At 31.2% G+C, this 22,200-nt stretch overlaps 1 protein-coding gene across 3 annotated transcripts in view; it reads right to left on the reverse strand.

The window, feature by feature from the left end:
- Positions 1-22,200, reverse strand: part of LOC134682899 (mucin-2-like) — a 32,483-nt gene extending 10,283 nt beyond the window's left edge. Inside the window, exons 1-12 of one of the 3 annotated variants that reach the window (XM_063541808.1) lie at positions 20,665-22,200; positions 18,611-18,765; positions 14,850-15,018; positions 13,259-13,476; positions 11,728-11,882; positions 10,917-11,008; positions 9,326-9,402; positions 8,178-8,265; positions 7,385-7,490; positions 6,561-6,594; positions 5,510-5,625; positions 4,397-4,420 (exon numbers count right to left, since the gene is read on the reverse strand). In XM_063541808.1, coding sequence (XP_063397878.1) covers positions 4,397-4,420; positions 5,510-5,625; positions 6,561-6,594; positions 7,385-7,490; positions 8,178-8,265; positions 9,326-9,402; positions 10,917-11,008; positions 11,728-11,882; positions 13,259-13,476; positions 14,850-15,018; positions 18,611-18,765; positions 20,665-22,174 — 2,744 coding nt within the window. In that variant the 5' untranslated portion in view covers positions 22,175-22,200. Of the gene's footprint in view, positions 1-4,396; positions 4,421-4,727; positions 4,779-5,509; positions 5,626-6,560; positions 6,595-7,384; positions 7,491-8,177; positions 8,266-9,325; positions 9,403-10,916; positions 11,009-11,727; positions 11,883-13,258; positions 13,477-14,849; positions 15,019-18,610; positions 18,766-20,664 lie in introns of all 3 variants that reach the window. The other 2 variants (XM_063541806.1, XM_063541809.1) reach the window with 2 other exon arrangements.

Raw genomic sequence — 22,200 nt, forward strand, 5'->3', positions numbered from 1 at the left:
AGCAATTTTTCCTCATCATTTGTTGGTGTTCCTGTCAATGTTACATACATAACCCAGAATTATAATGTTTTAAAAGCATTGATTTCCAAACCTCTGTTATGAGCTTTAAAATGAGTTTATCTGAGTTTATAAATGACTAACATCTGAAATATTGTCATCACACAATTTCTTTGATGCTCCTATGATAACTTTATGAGTAACATGGACTACGATTTTTGTATCAGGTCTTTTTTGTGTTACATGAGAAGATTTTACTGTGTTGAAATCAACAGTTAATCTAATTTTTAATATACAAAGTTATTATTATGATACTTATTTTAAAAAATAATGTATAAAGTAAACCCAAATTAAACTTTTTTTTCATTAAGAAATTGTGTATATGTAACATTGACAGAGTCTATTATTTAGACTTTCACATGTTCAGGCCAGTGTTACATGCGTAAACAAAACTTACTGCCATATGGAGCTATTATCTTATTTTTTATTTTACAAAATTAAAGCGTTTTTATGTTTTCCTGTTTAATTTGTCTTTTAACACTAGTTAGTAACATTGACAACAATATTTTGTGTCCAGATTTTTTTATGTTACATGCAAAGGTATTACTTCCTTAAAGTCAGACATTTATATAACATTTTATAACCTAAATGATTAATTAGATATTACTGGGCAGCATTTATATTATTTCTCCAAAGTTGACTATTAAGCACACCACTTTCATCTTCTGGTCTTCATGTATGTAACATTGACATACAACCTTTTACTTTCTGTCAATGTTACATGCATGAACAGAACTGATAACATTTACTAACTCCTTTGCTCTATTAAGAGATTATTGATAATTTAACTTGTTTTACCACCATCAAACTTCATCTTTATTTCTAAATTTAGACATTCTTTTTAGAAGTGTATTTTCTGCATTGACAACAAAATTGGTGTCGGTCTTGAAAATTTACATGCAATTTTTAATAAAAAAAAATCTACAGGCAATATAAACCTAAAAAGGAAAAAGTTGATCAGCAATAAATGTGATGAAGAAAACTCTCAGGAAGATGCTGCAAAAAGATACTGTCCCTGTCAACCAACCAGTCAGATGGTGATGTCCCTGGCAGCTAGACAGATGGTGATGTCCCTGTCAGCCTGGAAGATAGTGATGTAAATATCAGTCAATCAGTTAGTTGGTGATGTTCCTGTCAGTCAGTCAGTCTGTGATGTTCTTGTAATCCAGTCAGAGGGTAATGTCCCTGTCAGCCAACAGATGGTGATTTCCTAGTCAGCCTGGCAGATGGGGATGTTCATATTAGTCAGTCAGTTGGTGATGTTACTGTCAGCCAGTCAGATGGTGATGTCCCTGTCAGCCAGTCAGATGGTGATGTCCCTGTCAGCCAGTCAGATGGTGATATCCCTTTCAGCCTGTCAAATGGTGATAACCCTAGCTATCAGCCTGGCAGATTATGATGTCTGTGTTAGCCAGTCTGATAAGGTCCCTATTAGTGAGTCAGGTGGTGACGGTCCTTTAAGCCAGTCAGATAGTAGTGTTTGTCTGTGTCAGAAAACCAGATGATGGTGACTGTGTATGCAGACATACTAGTGATCTCCAATTTGACCATTCTACAGCAGTGTAGAAGATAGTTATTTCAAAATCTTGTTTATTTATCCCTTTTCAATCACCAGTCAACACATGTATCATGTGTATTTACTGATGCTCATTATAGAAATCATGAGAAATTCCATTTGTAACATATTTTTTTTAATTGTTATGCCAATAATTGACATTCCAGAATATCTTTTGCATTATAAGAGGTTCAGGCTCCTTCTGATTTCAAAATAATAATAATAAACTCATCATGGATACCAGAATTGAAATTTTGTAGGCCAGAAACGCTTTTCGTTTACAAAAGACTCTTCAGTGACGCTAATTATAAAACAACAAAGTAAAAAAAGGCCAAATAAAGTTGAAAACAGGACTATGGTCTAGTGGGTGTTGGTTTTCTCTTCTGAATTGTTTTACACTGGTCATTATGGGGCCCTTTAAATTGTGGCTTCCTGTAGTTTAGGTAACAAGTTTTCAAGATGAAATGGCATTGAAAAAACGAAACAAGATATTTGAGAGTTTCTATATTATTGTAAATTTTATAATCTATGCATGGATTTTGGTTCTGATTAAGGGTAGATTAATTGGTTTTTTTTGTTGTTTTTTTTCAGATAGATAGTTGAAAATGTTGGAGACAGAAAACAAGAAACAAGAAACTTGTTTTGAATGTTTGAAATAAAATTTATTGTTTAAACCTTAAAAAGTTATCATAAATGTAAGATTTACCAGCAGAAATAAAACGAGATATTGGGTAATATGTCTATCAGACAACAACCTCAAAGATGAAACCCAAATTGTTCTTTATAGAAGTTATGTAAACGATTGAAAATAAGATTCTCAATAAATGCAGCTGTATCAACCTCTCGTAGATTTGTCCATATTTTGTCTTGGTTTTTCATACTATTAATTTTAAGTGTAACTGTGTCACATGAATGAGGGATACATGTAATCATTTTGTACCCTTACTTTGTCAGTATTAGTTATTGAGTGAGAAACTTGTGGATGCTGATGGTTGTGTGGTTGTCTTCTTATCAATCTCATCCCTGTGCATAAAAAAACGGGTTGCTTAAACTTACTGATATAAAAATTGTTTCATGTTGTGGAAATTTTGGATGACTCCTTCATCATGTTCATCAATTGATCTATCTTTGGTCTTAATTTGATTTTTCTGGTTATTTTGACATTTGAATATCTTTTAATTTAGCCTTCCATAGTGTACCACCATGAACAAGCATAACTACTGGTATAGTTAAAAAATATGTCTGCTGTCTGAAATGTAGGTGAATGGTTTTGGTATTAACCACTATTTAAATAATATCATATATGAGAAATGTGGCAGTATAATTGTATAATTTACATTCAGATGGTTGTTTGGAGGCTTTTTATATCTTTTAAGGTCAATTCTGGCATGGTTCATTATTCATATATTTTGTGTCCACGTTACATGCAACATTTAAGTCACTATTTTATGACAGATATGAGATAATTGCAAAAATATTAATACAATTTTTTAATGTGAGGGTAACACAATGAAAAAGAGCCTTTACATGTTCAGAAAGAAAATGATTCTTACTGTATTTATCTCTTAAACATTGCATGTAACATTGACAGAAAAGTAGAGGAAACTTGTTTTCACAAAATTTCTGAAAGAAATGAAAATATACATTTTAGAGTTTTGATGATAGACAATGTTTTGTGATCAATATATATGATATTGAATGTTGAATAAGTTAAGGAATCATTAATCTCAATTTGGAAAAAGTGTCCATGTTACATGCTCCAAATTCATTATTTGCATTGGTAATCCAAACTGACGCAAGTTTGAAAATGATTTTTTGGTTACAAATAGAAGGACACCATTTGTAGCAATAATTTGTAAAAAATTTAGAAGCTTATAATGATTTTTATTTTTTTCTTACAATGTCACACTTAAGTAGCATTAGTGAATTCCTGCCCATATCCAAGTGGGGGTTATTTGGACTTATGAACTCGACTTTAAAAGTCACAATTTGAACAGAATGTTGACTTTAACAGTGTTTATTTGGTTTCAAGGGGGGGTAGTCTGAACCCCCTGAACCCCTCTGGCTACGGGTATGTGCTTAGGACACAGAAAGAGATAAGTTTCATTGATGCATGAAAGAGAAGTGTGATCTTGCAGTTAAAATCTAAGATGTTCTGATCATTGATGTAAAAGCTGTTTTTAGTATAAACAGATGATAAATCAATATCAAGAAGTTTTACTGAATCAACTTATTGCAAACCCTATTGATTCTTAAAAATATGACTTTTTATAAAAATAACACTAAATAAAGCTAATTATAATTTTTACATTGCATAATCATAAGCCTAAACAACTAGATTTCTAACATTAAATAAGCAACACTTATGTCTCAGCTTGTAGGTCTTTTGCCATAGACATGATTATATTATCAACTTGCAACATTTGTACAAAAATCAATAACAACATATCAAGAAAAAAATATGTATAAAAAGGAATATTATTTGTAAAACTTATACAACAAGGCAATCATATTTAAGACATACTGTACGAGTTAGTAAGGGGAGATAATACATTAATGATCATGAAGAAAATTAAAATTCCAATGAAAATCTTACAAAAACTTTCAGATCAACTTCAAATTAGAATGATTCGGTAAATATAAGTATGATGTTTAACTTATAAGTACCTTAAAAAAAGCTTTAATTGGCACAAAAAATCTTATTAAAGATAGTACAAGTTATAATTTTCTTCAAGATCATCATCTAGAAAGTCTACATAAGTTAAGACAATATAAGATCATCACCTATGTCTTTTTCTTCTCCGAGATCTGTTCAAATTTTAATTTTATAAACATAGTTATATGACATCTGAAGACACATGTTAAGTTTGTGAGCAATCATGTTTAAACGGAACCCTTCACTCTGTTCATTTGAAAACAGTTTAGCAATATGCAAATTAAAAGGTCAAAGTGAAAGACAAAATTTTAATTAGTTTGGATTTGTGAATGAATTGTGAATAGTGAACAATATCAACGGTAAACATCTGCCATATATTATAATTTAAAACATGCTGTGATGGTTACAAAGTTGCTCACATATTTTAAATTTGAGTGACACATTAAAATACACCAATACCTGTGTGTAAATTTTCTAATTGGGGTAGCTGATTTTGCTACTTTTTTTGTTCTGTGAAAATATAATCAGGTAATTATAATACACTTCTAGTCTTGTCAAAAATCAATATTCACTCATCTATGTAAATGTTAATTCTGAAATTGGTAGATTAGTAATGGTTGTTCCAGATTTTAACACATGGAGGACAGGAGGCACTTTTTTTATTTAGAACCTCACCACTAATAACATAAATTCTAATTTTACTTATAATTCTTAAGAAAATACAACCTCCAACAACTTTTTCATTTTATCATTCCCACCCCTGTCCCTAGCCCCTCATTTGTTTAAACCTGCTGGATCTACCTATATGTAATATTCTAATGATTATAAAAGTTACTTTCAGTGGAGAAGTACAAAAAAAAAAAGATCCATTGCAATGCCATAGTTAAATTCATCAGAGGAGGAGTATGATTTTGAAATTTAGAATTATCACTAAGGGGAGTCAGCCACCATGAGAAAAGAGGAGGTTTTATTTGAAGTTTAAGTATGATATTTCATTACAAGAATCAAAGAAGAGTTTGAAGATATGTATTTTACAGGTTAACTTGATATTTAGCAAGACTGCCTTTTCATCCATGACTAGCAGATTTGGTATCTTTGGTAAGTTTGATCCCTGATGGACAGGGCAATTTTTTTACATTGTTATTCATAAAAGCATTTTCTTGTCAACACAAGTTAATATTAATGTTAAACCTATTGTAACAAATTAGATTCTATAAAGAAAGCTTTTAACTTCAACCTACCCTTCACCATCATTCATGGATTCTGCAGGTGAGATGAGTGCAAATGCATCGTCTAACAACATGTGCATCCTCTTTCTTGCCTCACGTAATGACTCATCTTCTACAAATCCATCATTCTACAGAAGAAAGAAAAAATATGAGTACAACAGATTTATTTCCAAAAATTTCTCATTTCAGTACACTTTAAACAATTCTTTTTTTAGCAGATCAGTTTTAAAAATTTCATCTTGAAAGGGAGTATTTTCTCATTAAATACACTGTATATCAATTTGGTTATTTATCTATTATTGAATTATTTTCTGAAACTTTTCAGTTAAAATGAAGTTTCATTTTGTTGGCTAACGTTACATCCAATTATGTTTGGGTATTAAGGAGCGCAGAACCTTTTTCAGGACGTCGGGATCGGTGTTTTTAAGCGCAGGATTTTTTGGGATTGATCCTTTCAGGATTTGGGATTTTTTTTTCTTTTTTGGGATGTCAGGATGTATTTTTATGCCCCACCTACGATAGTAGAGGGGCATTATGTTTTCTGGTCTGTGGGTTCATTCGTTTTGTTTGCTTGTTCATCTGTTCATTCTTCCTGCTTCAGGTTGAAGTTTTTGGTCAAGGTAGTTTTTGATGAAGTTAAAGTCCAATCAACTTGACACTTAGTACACATGTTCCCTATGATATGATCTTTTAATTTTAATGCCAAATTAAGAGTTTTTACCCTAATTTCACGGTCCACTAGACATAGAAAATGACAGTGCGAGTGTGGGGCATCAGTGTTCTTGGGACACATCCTTTTTTTTTTAAATTGAGGACCTCAGGATTTCATATTTTCAAGCCCAGGATTTCAGGATCAGGATCCCTCCCATCCCCCTCATTAAGGTAAAGGTAATTCACATGTTTTCTAGAGTTTAACTTTTATTATTCAGAGAATAAAGAACTTCTCAGTGCAGCATAAGTTCTTTTCATCTTGATATTAATAAATATGATTTTAAGTTTGAAGAAAATTTAAAGCTTGACCAATTCTCAAATCTCTCAAAACTTCAAATGAAATAGAACTTACTTGTTTTCCTTCTTTGTCTTTTGAACCTTTTTTCCTAAAAGAAAATTATGTACTTGTAAATATATATCATTTTATTTTTAGAATTTATAGCTTGCAACTGTCTGAACAGAATACTGTGAATTCATTTATTTTCGTGGGTTCCAATTTTCGTGGATTGATAAAAACTTACATGTTCGTGGATATTTAATTTTGTGGTTTTGCCGAAGTCTGCATACAAGCCATGAAAAAATTTGTCATTCTTTGAATATTTAATTTCATGGTTCAACTGTTCCCTCAAAATCCACGAAAATTGGTATCCAACGAATAATAATGAATCCACAGTATTATCGGTCTTTAAAATAATTTAATAAAAAATGCCAGTAAAAATATAAAAAATATACCATAACATACTGTTAACTATATACATTTGTGTATTATCCATGCTTACTCAACTGTATGCTCAATCAAAATAAAAAATCTAAAAAGTTTTTTTCTATCGGGTGAAATAACATTGACTGAACAAGTCTTTTTGTATAAAACAAAGAAACTACTGCTCACTGTTAATACCCTTGATAAAAGTATTCTGTAATCTTAATGAAGCTTGATGCCAAATTTCAGGACACTCTAACTTGCAGTTCCCGACAGACGGAAACACAGATAGGCAAACTGAGGTAAAGGGGAAAACCAGTATACCCCCTCCTTCAGATTTATAGGTTATATTTATGTTTTGATTTCTCCTTTGCACAATACATGTATTTGGATATAGATCATTATTTCATATAAGCACATAGATACAGCCTAAAAGTAAAAGACACCTACAATATGTATCAAAGTTTAATTCTTACTTTTTAGGTTTATGTATAAATACATCAGGTACTTCATCCGTACTATGACCTAACACAGCATCTATTTCCTCTTGTCCTGATAAGTATTCTTTCATTGCCTCTTGATCTAAAATTTAATAAAAATGAAAATCATATGAATTGAGAAACAATTATCTGCAAATATGTTAAATTTCACTCAAGTGAAGTGTTTAAAAAAAAAACAGAATGTAATATAAAATATAGAATATGAAAAAAGGAGGGGAAACTCTTTAAATAACTCCATTTCGAGAGACTGAAAGGTACAATTTCTATAGATATGCAACTTTTCTGCGAAGGAACTGCGCTCGATGACACAGTATTGGTACCTTCTTTTAATAAATTTAATGAACAAAATGTTTACAAGTTATTAGTAATAAGAATTGAAAAGTTCCACAGACAATCATGTTATACCATGTACACAACTTAAGGCTATTCCAGAAAAATAAGGTGTGGGGTTGCACAACACTTTATTTCTAACTCCATCATTCATCTTTTGTAACAGAACTGTATTTCCTTCCACTCTTTTTACTGTAACAACTAGGTGGTGTCCAATCTTTACATACATTTTTCCTGGAATATGCCTTAAAAACATGGACAATCTTGTTATTCAGTGTCAAGGATTGAAAACCCTAGAAGTTGGTTACAAAACATTGTTCCATCTTTCGAAAGTCCAAAGTCTAAATTATATTGCAAACATTTTGCAAATGATTTCATTCATTGAGTTGGAATGTTTCTGTACTTGTCGTTTACTTCATTACCAAATCAAATAACATACCTTTTTCTCTCTTTTTCCTTTTGTCTCTCAGTCTTTGCTTATTTTTCTTTCTTTCAGCCTCCTTACTTTCCTTTAGATCATCATCAATCTGAAAAATTTAATATTCATGAAATCTTTAAAGTTCCCCATTTTTGTTGAAGAGTTCTTGTCTCTATTCTCTGTCATAAAATTTCACATCTAATGGTCTCTCAATATATCAATATTTAACAAGAACACTTACTACAGCTTAATTTGAGACTCTCATTACCAACAAGTTTTGAAAAAGATATTAAAATCGTAAATTTTGCGAATTTTTTTCTGTAGATTTCAAGAGAAGTTATACACAACCATACTTGTTTTTTTCAGGAGAGACAAAATGATACCAAATAAACTCATCATAGATACTAGGACTAAACTTAGTATATACACCAGACGCGTGTTTCATCTACAAAAGACTCATCAGTGACACTCTAATCCAATAAACTTAAAAAGGTCAAATAAAGTACGAAGTTGAAGAGCATTGAGAACCAAAATTCTTAAAAGTTTTGCCAAATACAGCTACCGTAATCTATGCCTGAGGTAGAAAAGCCTTACTATTTCAAAAAATTCAAAAATTTGTAAACAGTAAATTTATAAGTATAACCATATCAATGACATTTCATGTCAGCACAAAAAGTGCTGACTACTGGGCTTGTATTACCCTCTGGGAAATAAAGCTCCACCAGCAGTGGCATCGACCCAGTGGTTGTTGTAAATAAACTCATCATAGATACCAGGACTTAATTTGTATATACGCCAAAGCAGCATACAAACTCATTAGTTGAACACAAACTAACAATATCATGACCAAAAACTACCGAACAAAAAACAATCAAAAGACCAACAGAAGTATAGAAAACATATCACAAAAACCCAAGACTAAGACATTGGCCCCAACAAAACCAAGGGATGACCCCAGGTGCTCTGGAAGGGTAATCAGATACTGCTACACATATGTTGAGGTGAAATAACATGTTATTGTCATTAGTAAGGTTTGCTAAACTTTATATCACTACTGGCAAATAAATGGACAATCATATTTGAACACATGTTTTAGCTTGTTTCTTTTCAGTTAAAGGTGTATTACTTCTCCATACCCTTGTGCCTCATACTAACTAAACATTTGTTACCTGAGGTTCATATTTCTGTAGGTGTTTTGTCCTTATTAGCTTTGGTGAATTTTCATCTGGTTCTTCTAATCCAGCAACTAAAATTAGGTATAACACATACAATAAATCAGAAACAAATTGTTTAACTGGATAACACCTATCAACTACATTTCCTAGGAGTAGAAGACTTTAAAACATTAATGCACATGTTGTTATCCTAATCATATGCCCCCATAATTCAAAGGTTTTTTTAAAGTTCATTCAACATATCTAAACAGAAAGTACACAGTAGTGCATACATTTTTCTCAATGAATACATTAGAGTAGTCTTTTGCTCAATTACTTCAATTTTTGAACTAGAAAGACGATTTTTTCTTGTAGAAGTTTGCACAATTTACTTAAAAGAATACTATCATTTGGGGTTTTGCTCATTGTAAAAAGCCGTATACTGATCCGTTTTTAATTTCTTGATCATTTGGTCTCTGTTGGAGAGTTGTCTCACTTTTATACCTAAAACTTAACCTGTAATTAAATTCAGCTGATTGGTGACTGGAGCGTATGCAGTGATATCATTGATGGATATCAGAAAAAATCAGTGAAATGAGTGTCAATTTAGACAAGGAAGAACAAGTGAAACTGCGAGCTACTGCTCACTGATGATACCTCCGCCGCAAGTGGATAATATAAATAGTGTAAAAATATGCAAGTGTTTGGTAAATAGGAACTTGTTGAGTGATTAATCTGAAAACACATCACAGGGTATAGCTGACTTACATAAATCCTGAAACCAAATTTCAGAAATCCTTGTATTGTAGTTCCTGAGAAAAATGTGACGAAAATTTTCAACTTGGCTATCATGTGTAAAATGATACAAGTGTTCGGTAAACAGGAAGTTGTCAAGTGATCAATCTGAAAACGCATCACATGGTATAGCTAACTTAGATAAACCCTAGAACCAAATTTCAGAAATCCTTGTATTGTAGTTCCTAAAAAAATGCGACGAAAAATATTCATGGGATGGACGGACTGACGGAAGGACAGACAGAGGTAAAACAGTATACCTCCCCTTTTTTAAAGCAGGGGTATAAAAATGAAAAAAACAAATTTCTTGTTTCTCTGAATACTGTCGATTCATTAATTTTTATGGGTACCAATTTTCATGGATTAAGGAAAACATCTGCATACAAGCCAATAGAACACGTATCATTCATTATGTTTCAATTAATCGAAACATTTGAAGATTAATTATAATTTTATTAAACTGGTGATATAGATTTCACATGAGAGGACAGCCAGGTGGCGCTGTCCAAGGTCATACTTCAGAGCTTAAGGATCAAGTTGTATTTGAGGGTGGGTACAATTTCATGTGAAATCTATATCACCAGTTTAATAAAATTATAATTAATCTTCAAATGTTTCGATTAATTGAAACATTTGATTAAACTGGTGATATAGACGATTTCCCGTGAGATTTTAGAGCACAACTAGATCATCAATCCACGTTGAATTGTTGAAAAACCTTCTTAATCCATGAAAATTTGTATCCTACAAATAATAATGAATCCACAGTATACTTATACCAACAAGAAAGTTAACATAAAAGATAACTAACCAGTCTGACTACTTTTTTTCTTCTTTTTCTTGGTTTTGTCTTTCGTAGTATCATTATATTCAGTGACTATATTCATTGATTCTGCATCAAGTCTGAAAAAGAAAAAAGGTACATTGACTGGCCACCCTGATTTGGTAAAATAACTCATAAGAAAATTAATCTTACTTCTTAAGTTTTTTTTTAGAAAAACCAATGTTGTGAAACAGTAAGATTCGTTCTCATGTTGTACTGTTATACCACTGTCCCAGGTTAGGGGGAGGGTTGGGATCCCGCTAACATGTTTAAACCCGCCACATTATTTATGTTAGTGCCTGTAAATATTTACGGTATAAGGATTCCACAGAACCGAGGGTCCCGCCTACTTTTGCTGTTAGTATATGGCTCAACAAAATGGGGAAAACATTATAAATTTTTCCTCTAGATATTTAAAATATCTTTTGATTGTACAAATGTCTAAGTTTGGATAAAAACCAGGATGGTTTATGAATCTAATAAATGTTTTAAAAACTTTAACTGAGGACTGTATACATGTAATATAAACTGGAAGAATTTATAAGAAACACAATGTATACGGAAAAACAGTAAATGAAATTTACAAAATTTTCTTATAGATAATATCTTATGATCAAAAACAAGATTCTGTCCATGTTTGATAGAAATCTAGGATAGTTTTAGAAAGTTATTAAAATTTTTAAAACTTTAACCACGGAGTAAATATTTTAGGATGTGGCTGACAGAATGTAGAATTGCTATGTCTTGCTTTTGAGACAAAAATGAGCAAATAAAATTGACAAACATTATAAAATCATACTTTTTTTTAGGAGATGATTTACTGTGTTTCTTGACCTCAGCATACAAATCTTCATTATGGTTGACCTTGTACTTCTCTTTCTTTGGTGAGGTCACTTTATAAGCTTCTCTACCATTGGCCTCTGGTCCAATCACATGACTATACTGTGCTTCATCCTTAAAAGACATGTCCATAAAAGTTGAATAAATGCCTACCTTTTTAAACATATATACACAAAAATCTGTAAAATATTAGATGCCAGTAACAAAACAATATGTCCAAAAGTTTACACTCTTATAAACCAAAAGATGTGGTATGATTACCAACAAGACAACAATTTTTATTAGCAATTTTAGTCATCTTGACCAAAGCAGAAATGAAAGGGATGAGGAATGTGTCCATAGGGACTCAGATGATGCCCCCGCTACTATATAATTTTATAAAGGGACATAACTCCAAATCTGTTAAAGTGGAGCTGCCAAAATTTGAACTTAAACTGAGTTTAGTGGTAATAAGCATTAAATATACATTTCATCAAATTTAGTTGAGACAGACTCAAGTTACGAGAACAGAAACAAACAAAAAAATCAGCATTTTTTCCATTTGTAAAGGGGCATAACATTATTATGGTTATCCAAGTGCTAGTAAGCACTGAATGGTAAAGATTGCTTTAATTTATCAGTTGGTACAAAATTGAAAATATAAATATCAGAATATTATTGCAGTGTATAAAGGATTGGTTTTAATTGATTCAACTCCCATTCTGGACAAAGAAAGATAACTCCAATTTTCCATTTGTAAAGGGGCATACCTCTAAAACAGTAAGAGTGACACTACCAAAATTCAAACCTGATCTGTATTTAGTGGTAATAAGCATTGTGAATAAGTTTCATAACATTTGGTTTAGGCAAATTAAAGTTAGAGAACGGAAACAAACTTTGGGACGTACAGAGGTACTTAAGTACAAACGGACAAGGATAAAACTTAATGAACCTGTAGAGGGAGCATAAACATCATCCTGAAAGAACATTAATCAATTGTTTAATTGTTGATGTTAAATTCCAGTTTCAGCTCTCCTTGGTTTAATCATGATTCGGCTTGGAGGAAGCCAATTTACAAATAGAGAGAACTACCACACTTGAGCAGGAAATCTGAACTAGAAGAAACTAGGGCTTTTTTCTAAAAAAAATCTTTTTCATACAATTTCAGTATAAATTACAATCAATTTAAATCGCAAAATGTTTTGTGAAAAAAAGTTACAGATTTCTTACAAGATTCAGATTAACCTGGATAAAACTATGTTGTATACTTCATTAGAGTTCAATTGCAGTCTGCAACATTAGCCACTAGTCAGATGCACCACACTAATAAAATTTTATTCCAACTTGTCAATTTTTGCAAAACGGTGTTTAGGCACATAAATTTTTTTTAGAATCTTGGTCTTCGGACTAATAGTTAGAAAAGATTTTGGTGCAGACTGTAATGGAATGATAAAGAAAGGGGTAAAATATGAAATAGTCTGGTAACTAATAATACAGTAGCTTTGACTCACCTCCTCTGCTCCTGTAGGTGATCTCATCCTAAGTAGAGGTGGATCATTTTCTGAATCTAGAGGTCTGCCTTTGGTTGGAGCTCGTTTATACTTCCAGTATATGATACACACAACAATCCAAATTATTATAACAACAAAAGCTATGGCGCCCACAACAGCTCCCACTATCCATAGATTTGATGGTGTATCATCGGTAGCTGGTTCCTGGGAGATGTAAGCTTAAAAGTAAAAATAGTGTTAAAATTATAAAATATTCAAATTCTGACACTTGTGTTCTATAGCAGACAAATCACATCAATATTGTTTTAATTAATTCCTTGATTTTGATCTATCTGTTAGTGTGATCTCATTGCAAGTACATGTATATAAATATTCTCATTATTTAAGTATACCAAACAATTATTGAACAAGTGGAAATGGTTGAGTTTTGTATAAATATCAGATTACAAGTAATATTCGCTGCGGACTAGAAGTTAACAGAAGCAGGTTAGTAACTGTTAATTCAGCATGTTCAGAAATTATTGTTGTGATTTTAAAGAATTATCAAAAAAGTGAGTTTAATTATTGCGATTTTAGGAAAAAGGCAAACACAGATATTTGTATTTGATATAAGAATGTGAGTTTAAGTATAGTCTTATTAATCGCATAAATAAAACCCTTGCAATAATTTTTGAATTTACGCAGGGACGTATATAGAGGGATAAGTAACTTCTAAACAATCCTTGTTGCGATAAAAAATATGTAGAGAATCATTGGAGAAACCACACTGTACACCTTAAAACTTTAAAAGTTGTTGATGGATTTTAATGAAACAAAGATTTTCTTAAACTTAAATGATTCCTTCATTAATAGAGCTAATTTGGTTAATTATGTGCATGTCCTTCATGTAATTTGAATTATTTTAGAAAGGAGGGTAATTATTTCTGGGGCATTATTCTACATTTTGGGTGAAAAACACAATAAAAACGTAGTTCAACTGTTCAGCTAAAAACTTAAAAAGTTCTTGATTGATTTTGATGAAATTTATTTTGTCTGAAGTCTTAATGTTTTTTACATGTACAGAAGAATTTTCATGGTTATCAATAAGGTATAAGATTAAATATAAGCAATTTAAAAATGTATAGAAGATATGTTCAAATCCAACGATTCTTTTTATAAGTCCTTGATTTACGGTAATAATTATAGTACATTTTGTTTTTTGGGTTTATAGCTTTTTGCCAAAAATCATATCATTAATATACCAAGAATGTGTACATAGTATATGGATGCCCCACTCCCACTATCATTTTCTATGAATAGCACTAAGTGGACCTTGAAATTGGGGTCAAAACTCTTATTTGGCATTAAAATTAGAAAGATCATATCATAAAACATGTGTACTTCATTTCTAGTTGATTGGACTTCAACTTCATCAAAAACTACTTTGAACAAAAACTTTAACCTGAAGCAGGACAGAAGGAGGGACAGATTTACACACAAGAAAATATGATGCTCCTATACTATCCAAGGTGGGGCATAAAAAAACAAATGCATATAATGAAATCGGTCAAAATACGTCATTTATATGACAATACATATCACAGGTTATTACTTTCTGCCTTTGACGAGACTTCATATCCTAGTTTAATGGCCATCATCTGATCACTGATACTGGAAGTGGCTGCCACAGCTTCTGTTGATGGCAGTGTTGTACCATCTTTATCTACTGTATATGCTAATGTAACATCTTCTTTCCCTGGTGCTCTAGTAACGTCTGTCACCTGGTAAAATAAAGGGGAGATAACACATTAAAATCTACAAAATGATTGTCCAGCTTTAAAAATCTTTTAACAATATATTTTACCACTCTTATGTAACATATTCAGTTAATTTTGCTTTAGATATCTATGTCATCTGGTCAGCAAGGGTAGACAACTGATGTAAATGTTGGCCATAAATGTATTTCAATAACCACTTTCATACTTTTTTCTTTAGCTACTGTACATGTATATCCTTTAAATAATAATCTCTTTTCTAGTTGCTTTCAAAAAAATAGTTAGCTGTACATTTAACTAATGTAAAATTATTGTTATATGTCACATGAACTGATCCTTATTGTAATATATTCTGTTAGTCAGCATCCTGTAATTCAGCGGTTGTTGAGAGTGACGTTTGCCATATTTGGTCCTAACAAAGAATGATTTTTTGTTTTCTTGTAAAATTGTTTTACCTTTTTTAAGTTGGTGACGGTCTTTTATAGCTTATCATTCAGTATTGTTTTTTCATTGTTGATGACTATATGATGACCTATATTTGCTTACATTCATCTATTTTGTCTCTGATGGATAGTCTTATTGGCAGCCATATCACATCTCCTTATTTTTGTGAACACAATGCCTTTAGAACAAACTCAGTAGTTATAATGATAAGAAGATGTTATATGAAGTTCAATGAGACAACACTCAACACTAGACCAAATTATATAAAAATTATCAGCTATAGATCACAGTACAGCCTTCAACAATGAGCAAATCTCTGCAGTCACCTTTAAAAGCTCAGAAATTACAAATTGCAAAGCAATTAGAACAATATAACAAAAGGCCTGGTTCATGTGTATATCCGAAGCATTAAAAATCTTCAAAGTAAAGATACCAAAACATACTAAAAGAATCATCAAATAAAAAATCTGTCACTCGTGTTAGAAGTAGAAAATAACAACAATTTGTTGCATCAACTACAACATTTCTTTATGATAGCCATCGTCCATAGAGCTTTTAAATCTTTTTTCAATCTTTTTTCTTCCGATTAGTTCTTTAAATAAAATATGGAAGAACACATATAATAGAATTTTATTCTAATCCAGTATCTGGTTAACTTTCTAAATGTATTTTGGATACATCAATACTCCTGATAAATAGTTCTCTTTATTTTTTCCTATGAACTTGGTTTTATCATTCCATCAAAAGTAAATTTCTGTTTTTATAACTTTAAATTGTGCTCAAATTTCATCTTTAATTTTGAAATGAATATTTAAATCCCCCAAAAAATTTAAGTGAAAATTTTGAAATTAAAATGTGAGCCTGTTCAGACTTAACCATATTTATAATAATACAGGTACTAAAATTACTGTGATATGACATTTGAACATGTTGTACTAGATACAATAATTTTTCTGATCTGTCAGTACAATTAGGGTCAGATTACTTTTTCAGATGCATGGTTACTTGTTCATGATGATAACCAGGTATTATAGGTAACCAGGCTTTTATAGTTCTTGTTTATCACATCAAATATTTATGAATGATATAGATTGGTAGTATATGATTGAGCATATATATATTCCGTAAACTTTATTTATTATTTGTGTGATCAGTGATACTGGATTTAAATGTAATGATGCATGGAGCTTGTATATCTGTCTAAAGAATTTAAACTATAATTTAAAATGACAAGAAATATGAATGCTTCAAAACTATATATTATTACACTTTGTGTGATATTTTAAAATGATTTAAAAGAGGATTTTTGATAATGATCTACATAATGAAATACAACATTGTCTTGATCAGTATTAGCTGTAATATATTTTTTTCTTATTTCACAATACACTTCAGACTGTGGAGTCATCATACATAAAATCCAGTAAATAGGGACACATGCATAACATAAATAGCAATAATACTTTTGATGACATCTACTAAAATTGGGTTTTCAATTAGTAAAAAAAAAGGGATGTGAAAAAAAAGCAAACTTTTATTTACAGATGACATACAATGACAGACGCCAAGTGATGGCATAAGCTTACATGGGGGCCTTTGGGCCCTGTCGAGCTAAAAAAGAATATAGTTCTACAACGTTTTCCAAGATTTTTTTCATTATCATGATTATAAAATGGGTTAATAAATCTCTTGCTTTGTGAGGCTAGGGGTGTTTGTAATGCAGTATAGGTTCTTTAGTGAAGATGGGATGCATATCAATGCATCAAGTTGTTACTTTAAGCATCCAAATTAAGTTTGTTCAATACCTCCTTCATCACTGAATGATATTTTTTTTTAATCACTTCCATTTGATTTTTTAAAGCAGAGCAGAAGATATCAAAGAGAAAGTCAAACTCAACAAAAACTGAAAATAAACTGACAATGCCATTGCAAAACATCAACAAAAGACAAATGGCAGTCTACAAAACTAAGAGGTTTATAACGAAAACATGTTTCTTGACACATCATAAAAATTGGGGAGCTGATAGGTGGGAGAGAGTGGGGTTATGCTTAAATTTTGGTGATTATTACATATTATAACTGTATTATGCTTTATACCAATTTAGACTTTCTCTAAGCATGCTATATGTAAATTCTACATTTTCCCACATTTTTTTAATGAAGAATGAAGAAAAATTTATTTGCAAATCAATGTCAGATGGATTAGATGTGTCTTAATAAAAAAAAATCAGTCTGTTACAGATCTTTATTTTCACATATGCAGATGCTATATTTGATTTAAAGATTAACTTTTGGTCTGAGAAGGAGAGAATTTTTTGTTCTAGACTACAATCTCATTGAAAGGTAATAGCCCCGATATGAAATGTTGCTGAGAAATATCTTTGAGTTTGAAAAACATCTGTTTATCCCTATTTTCCTAGGCAATGTCAGTGACGTAAGCTAAATATGACTGCATTGCATGTTGACTCTAAGCGACTGAGAAAAACTTATCTCAGATGAGTTGAAAGTTATTCAGCAGAAATATGAATGTAAAATTTATGAAAAAAGTGATAAAAATTCTTATAAGGTTAAAAGTTAAAACAAAGGTAAATTTCTGAATAAAAACAATAAATCAATATGAGAAGCCAGAAAAAGTGCTAACAAGTGAATAATATGATCTTGTGTAACATCTGTTAGCATTAGTAAGACATTGATTTCTTAACCATGATGTAAATAAACACGTCAAACTTGTATTTCTAATATGACAGAATTACTTTGTTATTTTTATTCATAGAAGGGAATTAGCCCAGTATTTATTGAATATTTAGGTGTTTTCATGTTTAACCTATAAGTTGTGATCAATGAAAACAAAAATCACATTTCATTATCATATGTTGCATATGGAGAAATACAAAATTCATAAATATGTCACAAAATACTTATGAAAGTTAAATTTGTATTTATATGTACAATTCAAGTTTTAAAGCATGAAATTTAAAATTTGTAGTGTGTAAATCAGGGCAGAATCATCTATCTCAAAACCAATGATTATGGAAGTTTTTATAAACCTTGACTGGCTATACAGCCCTTGCACGGTCAGATCTCAAAACCTATTCATAATATACATAGCTTTTGAAGAAGTCTCTAAAGCTATGACAGTTTAAAAAAGTCTTACATTGATTCCAGCCTTTCCAATCTGTACAAATCTTTTCCTCCTTCTAGCCTGTCCTTGTTTCTGGAAAGCCAGATCATATGCATTAGCAAGTCCTGTCTCTACTTTGGTCTTAAATGTTACTGACTTCTCATCCTCTGCAACTGGAACTAAGATTCCTGAAATTATTAATGTCACAAAACTTTATGAACAATTTTTTTTTCAACACTTCTACATTTGGAACATAATACAATATCTTACAGATGTGGATAAGTCCTAATATCTACTAAATAATTATACATCATATTTCAGTATAGGGTATCAAGTCACAATTAATGAGCATGAACATTTTAAGGAACAAATAGAAAGTATTCAATCATTGAGTTGTACCAAATAGTCCATGTCTATCACATGTATCATATTTGTTTCATATATATATTGTTTTGTAATAAATTAAGCAGTTTAAGTCTTCTCATTTGAATTGTTTCACAACTTTTATGTTGGGGCCTTTTATAGCAGACTCTATGAATGGGTTTTTCTCATTGTTGAAGGACGTTTTGTGGCCTGTAATTGCTTACAACAACTCCATTTTAACTCTGGTAAATAGTTGTGTCATTTGAAATCATACGACATATCCTTATTTTTATATCATGTCTATTGAGGTATACTACGTAATTGAAAATATCTCTTGATTGTGTTAAGGGTGATTTGTGAGTGATTCACATTCATAGTAAAATGTCAATGAGGTCTTGAAATGCTAAGATGTCTTTTGCTGTTGTGTCATTAGGTTGCTGTCTCATTTGATGCGTAGCCAACATCTCATTTTATTCACAGTTTAACAATTTTCTTACATTTATAACTCAAAATGTATTAAACATGTTACTTAATCAGAATAACCTTGTATTTACAATTAAAAGTCAAAAGAAAAGCATTCTTTACAGCATGGATATTCATGCACACACATTACTCACTAGAATACTGCATGCTAATGCAGAATAATCATTTACGTATGAAATATATCTACCATACTAAAAATTGTTATCATATATTTTGTCATAAATCTTGAAACAAGCAAATGCAATAACACGGAAATAACTATATAAACTATAGGAACATCATGCAAAATAGCAATAACTATGACTAAATAAAGTTAGTTCGTTTGACAATTTATTAAATTATATGTAAAAGGATCTTTTTCTAAATCAGGCATGCTGAGTTTTGGTAAAAAAAAATGTGTTACCAGTTGTCATATGGTCATTTGTCTATTTACAATTCTGACAGGAATATATCTGGTCTGCAATGGATTAAACTTTATAAAACTGTGTATTTTAGTTAGATAGACCCAAGGAATAAGTGGACATCAGGACATTCACTTTTGAAAAAATATAGGCAAAAGTGATTTTGAATTCACTTGTCCAAAAGTAAAGTTTTGTCCATAATTATTGCAAATAAGAGTACTCCATCTTCAATATTTCAAATCTAAAATCCCTTGAATGGGTAAAATATGTAGTTCATTTGAATTATTGAAAGAAATGATTTCATATTGTGTTATCTTTTCCTAAAGTTCAACTTAAAACTGTATTGTTATAAAGAATGTTATGTAACTTAGCTAACCAAATAAACTGAGCAATAAAGTTGTAAATTATTAAATATTATTAAACTTTAACTGTTACCTGGAGCTTGAAGTAAAAATTAGTTGTTACTGGTAATAATAATGAGTAGTCAACATGGTAATAATTTTCTATTCCTTAAAAAAATATGTTTTTCAATGGATTCCTGGTATTTTCAACATTTCAAAGCTTTAAAAGTTAACCATTTAAATTTTAAGGACAAAATACTGCTGCTGTAAGTGCCAGTTTAATAAATGTGTGTACGTTTAGAATTTAAAAAAATACAGTTTAAAAAATGCCATTGTATATCTTATTTTCAGAGCATTTAAATAAATTCATCCCTTTTTAATCACTTGTTCACTTAAACTATACTGAATGATATAACTTAAAAATTTTACATTCATAAACTTTCCTTTACCATATCTTTTTTTGTGAGATTTCAATTTGAGTAATATTGTATACACTAACCTGTCTTAACCCAGTATGTGGCCTTGACATCAGGTGTTGTCGTAGGTGGTGGTGTTGTAGTAGTCGGTGTTGTGGTTGTAGTGGGTGTTGTAGTCGTAGTCGGTGTGGTTATCGTAGTTGTTGGCTCAGTTGTTGGAACAGCTGTTGTCATAGAAACAGAACTAGACATTTGAACATGTGATGAAGAAAGAATTGCTGAAGTTAATACTTGTGTTTGTGACAACACACCAGTGCTAGTTAACACATCAGATGTGATCATCGTTGAAGGAGAGGTGCTTACTGTTAATGATTCTGTAGACGATGGCACCAATGTTGGAATAATACTACTTGTGTGAGATGTTGAAAGAGTAACTACTGGTTCACTGTTGCTTACTGGTCCCATTGTAATAGTTGATGATATTGCTGCAGCACTTGTTGATAAATATACTGATTTATCTATGTCTGTTGTAGATACACCTATTGTTGTAAAAGTAGATGATGGTGTTAAATATTGGCTTGAATTAATAGCAATTTCTGATGATGAGGGCAAGATGGGTGTTGAACTTGGTTCTACTTTTGTTATTGACATAACACCTGTCTTGTTTACTACCTCTGAGGATGACATAAAAGTTGTTGCTAAACTTGGTTCTACTATTATTGATGACATAATGCTCGTCTGATTTACTATTTCAGAGGCTGTCATAAAAGTTTTTGTTAAACTTGGTTCTACTGTTGCTGTTGTCATAAAGGCTGTCTGGTTTACCACAGATGACATGAAAGTTGTTGTTAAACCTGGTTGTACTGTTGAAGATGACATAATGCCAGTCTGATTTACCATCTCAGAGGCTGTCATAAAAGTTGTTGTTAAACTTGGTTCTACTGTTGTTGTTGTCATAAAGGCTGTCTGGTTTAGCCCAGATGACATGAAAGTTGTTGTTAAACCTGGTTGTACTGTTGAAGATGACATAATGCCAGTCTGATTTACCATCTCAGAGGCTGTTATAAAAGTTGTTGTCAAACTTGGTTCTACTGTTGTTGACATAATGCCAGTCTGATTTTCTGAACTTTTCTGAATGAATTCTGAAGAGATTGCCATAGTTAAGGAAAAATTCATAGTAACAGAAGGTATCTGAAAATCACTAGTGAAATTTAATGAATACATTCCAGTTGCTGTTCCAGTTGATGATTCTATGAAAAATGAAGTCAAATTATTTGTGTCCAGAAATGAAGATGATACATTGTGTATTATGTCGGTAGAACTTACAGGCACTGTTGGTTGAACTGTAACGATAGTAAAATTAGATGATGTTTCTAAAGCAACTGATATCAAGTCACTTGTTGACATAGGTACTGTTGGAGTTATCAAGGCAGACATATTGTCAGTTTTCATATCAATAGATGAAGATTCCTGCGATAAAACATCTGTTGATGTCATGGATATAGACATATCAAATGTTTCAAATGAAGTTGATGGCATTGTTATGATACTGGAATTAAAAGTTTCCAAGATAATTGAAGAACTTATTGTCATTGTTGGCTGAATGATGACAGGCAATG

This window comes from Mytilus trossulus, chromosome 9, assembly GCF_036588685.1.
Source record: "Mytilus trossulus isolate FHL-02 chromosome 9, PNRI_Mtr1.1.1.hap1, whole genome shotgun sequence".
Lineage (NCBI taxonomy): Eukaryota > Metazoa > Mollusca > Bivalvia > Mytilida > Mytilidae > Mytilus > Mytilus trossulus.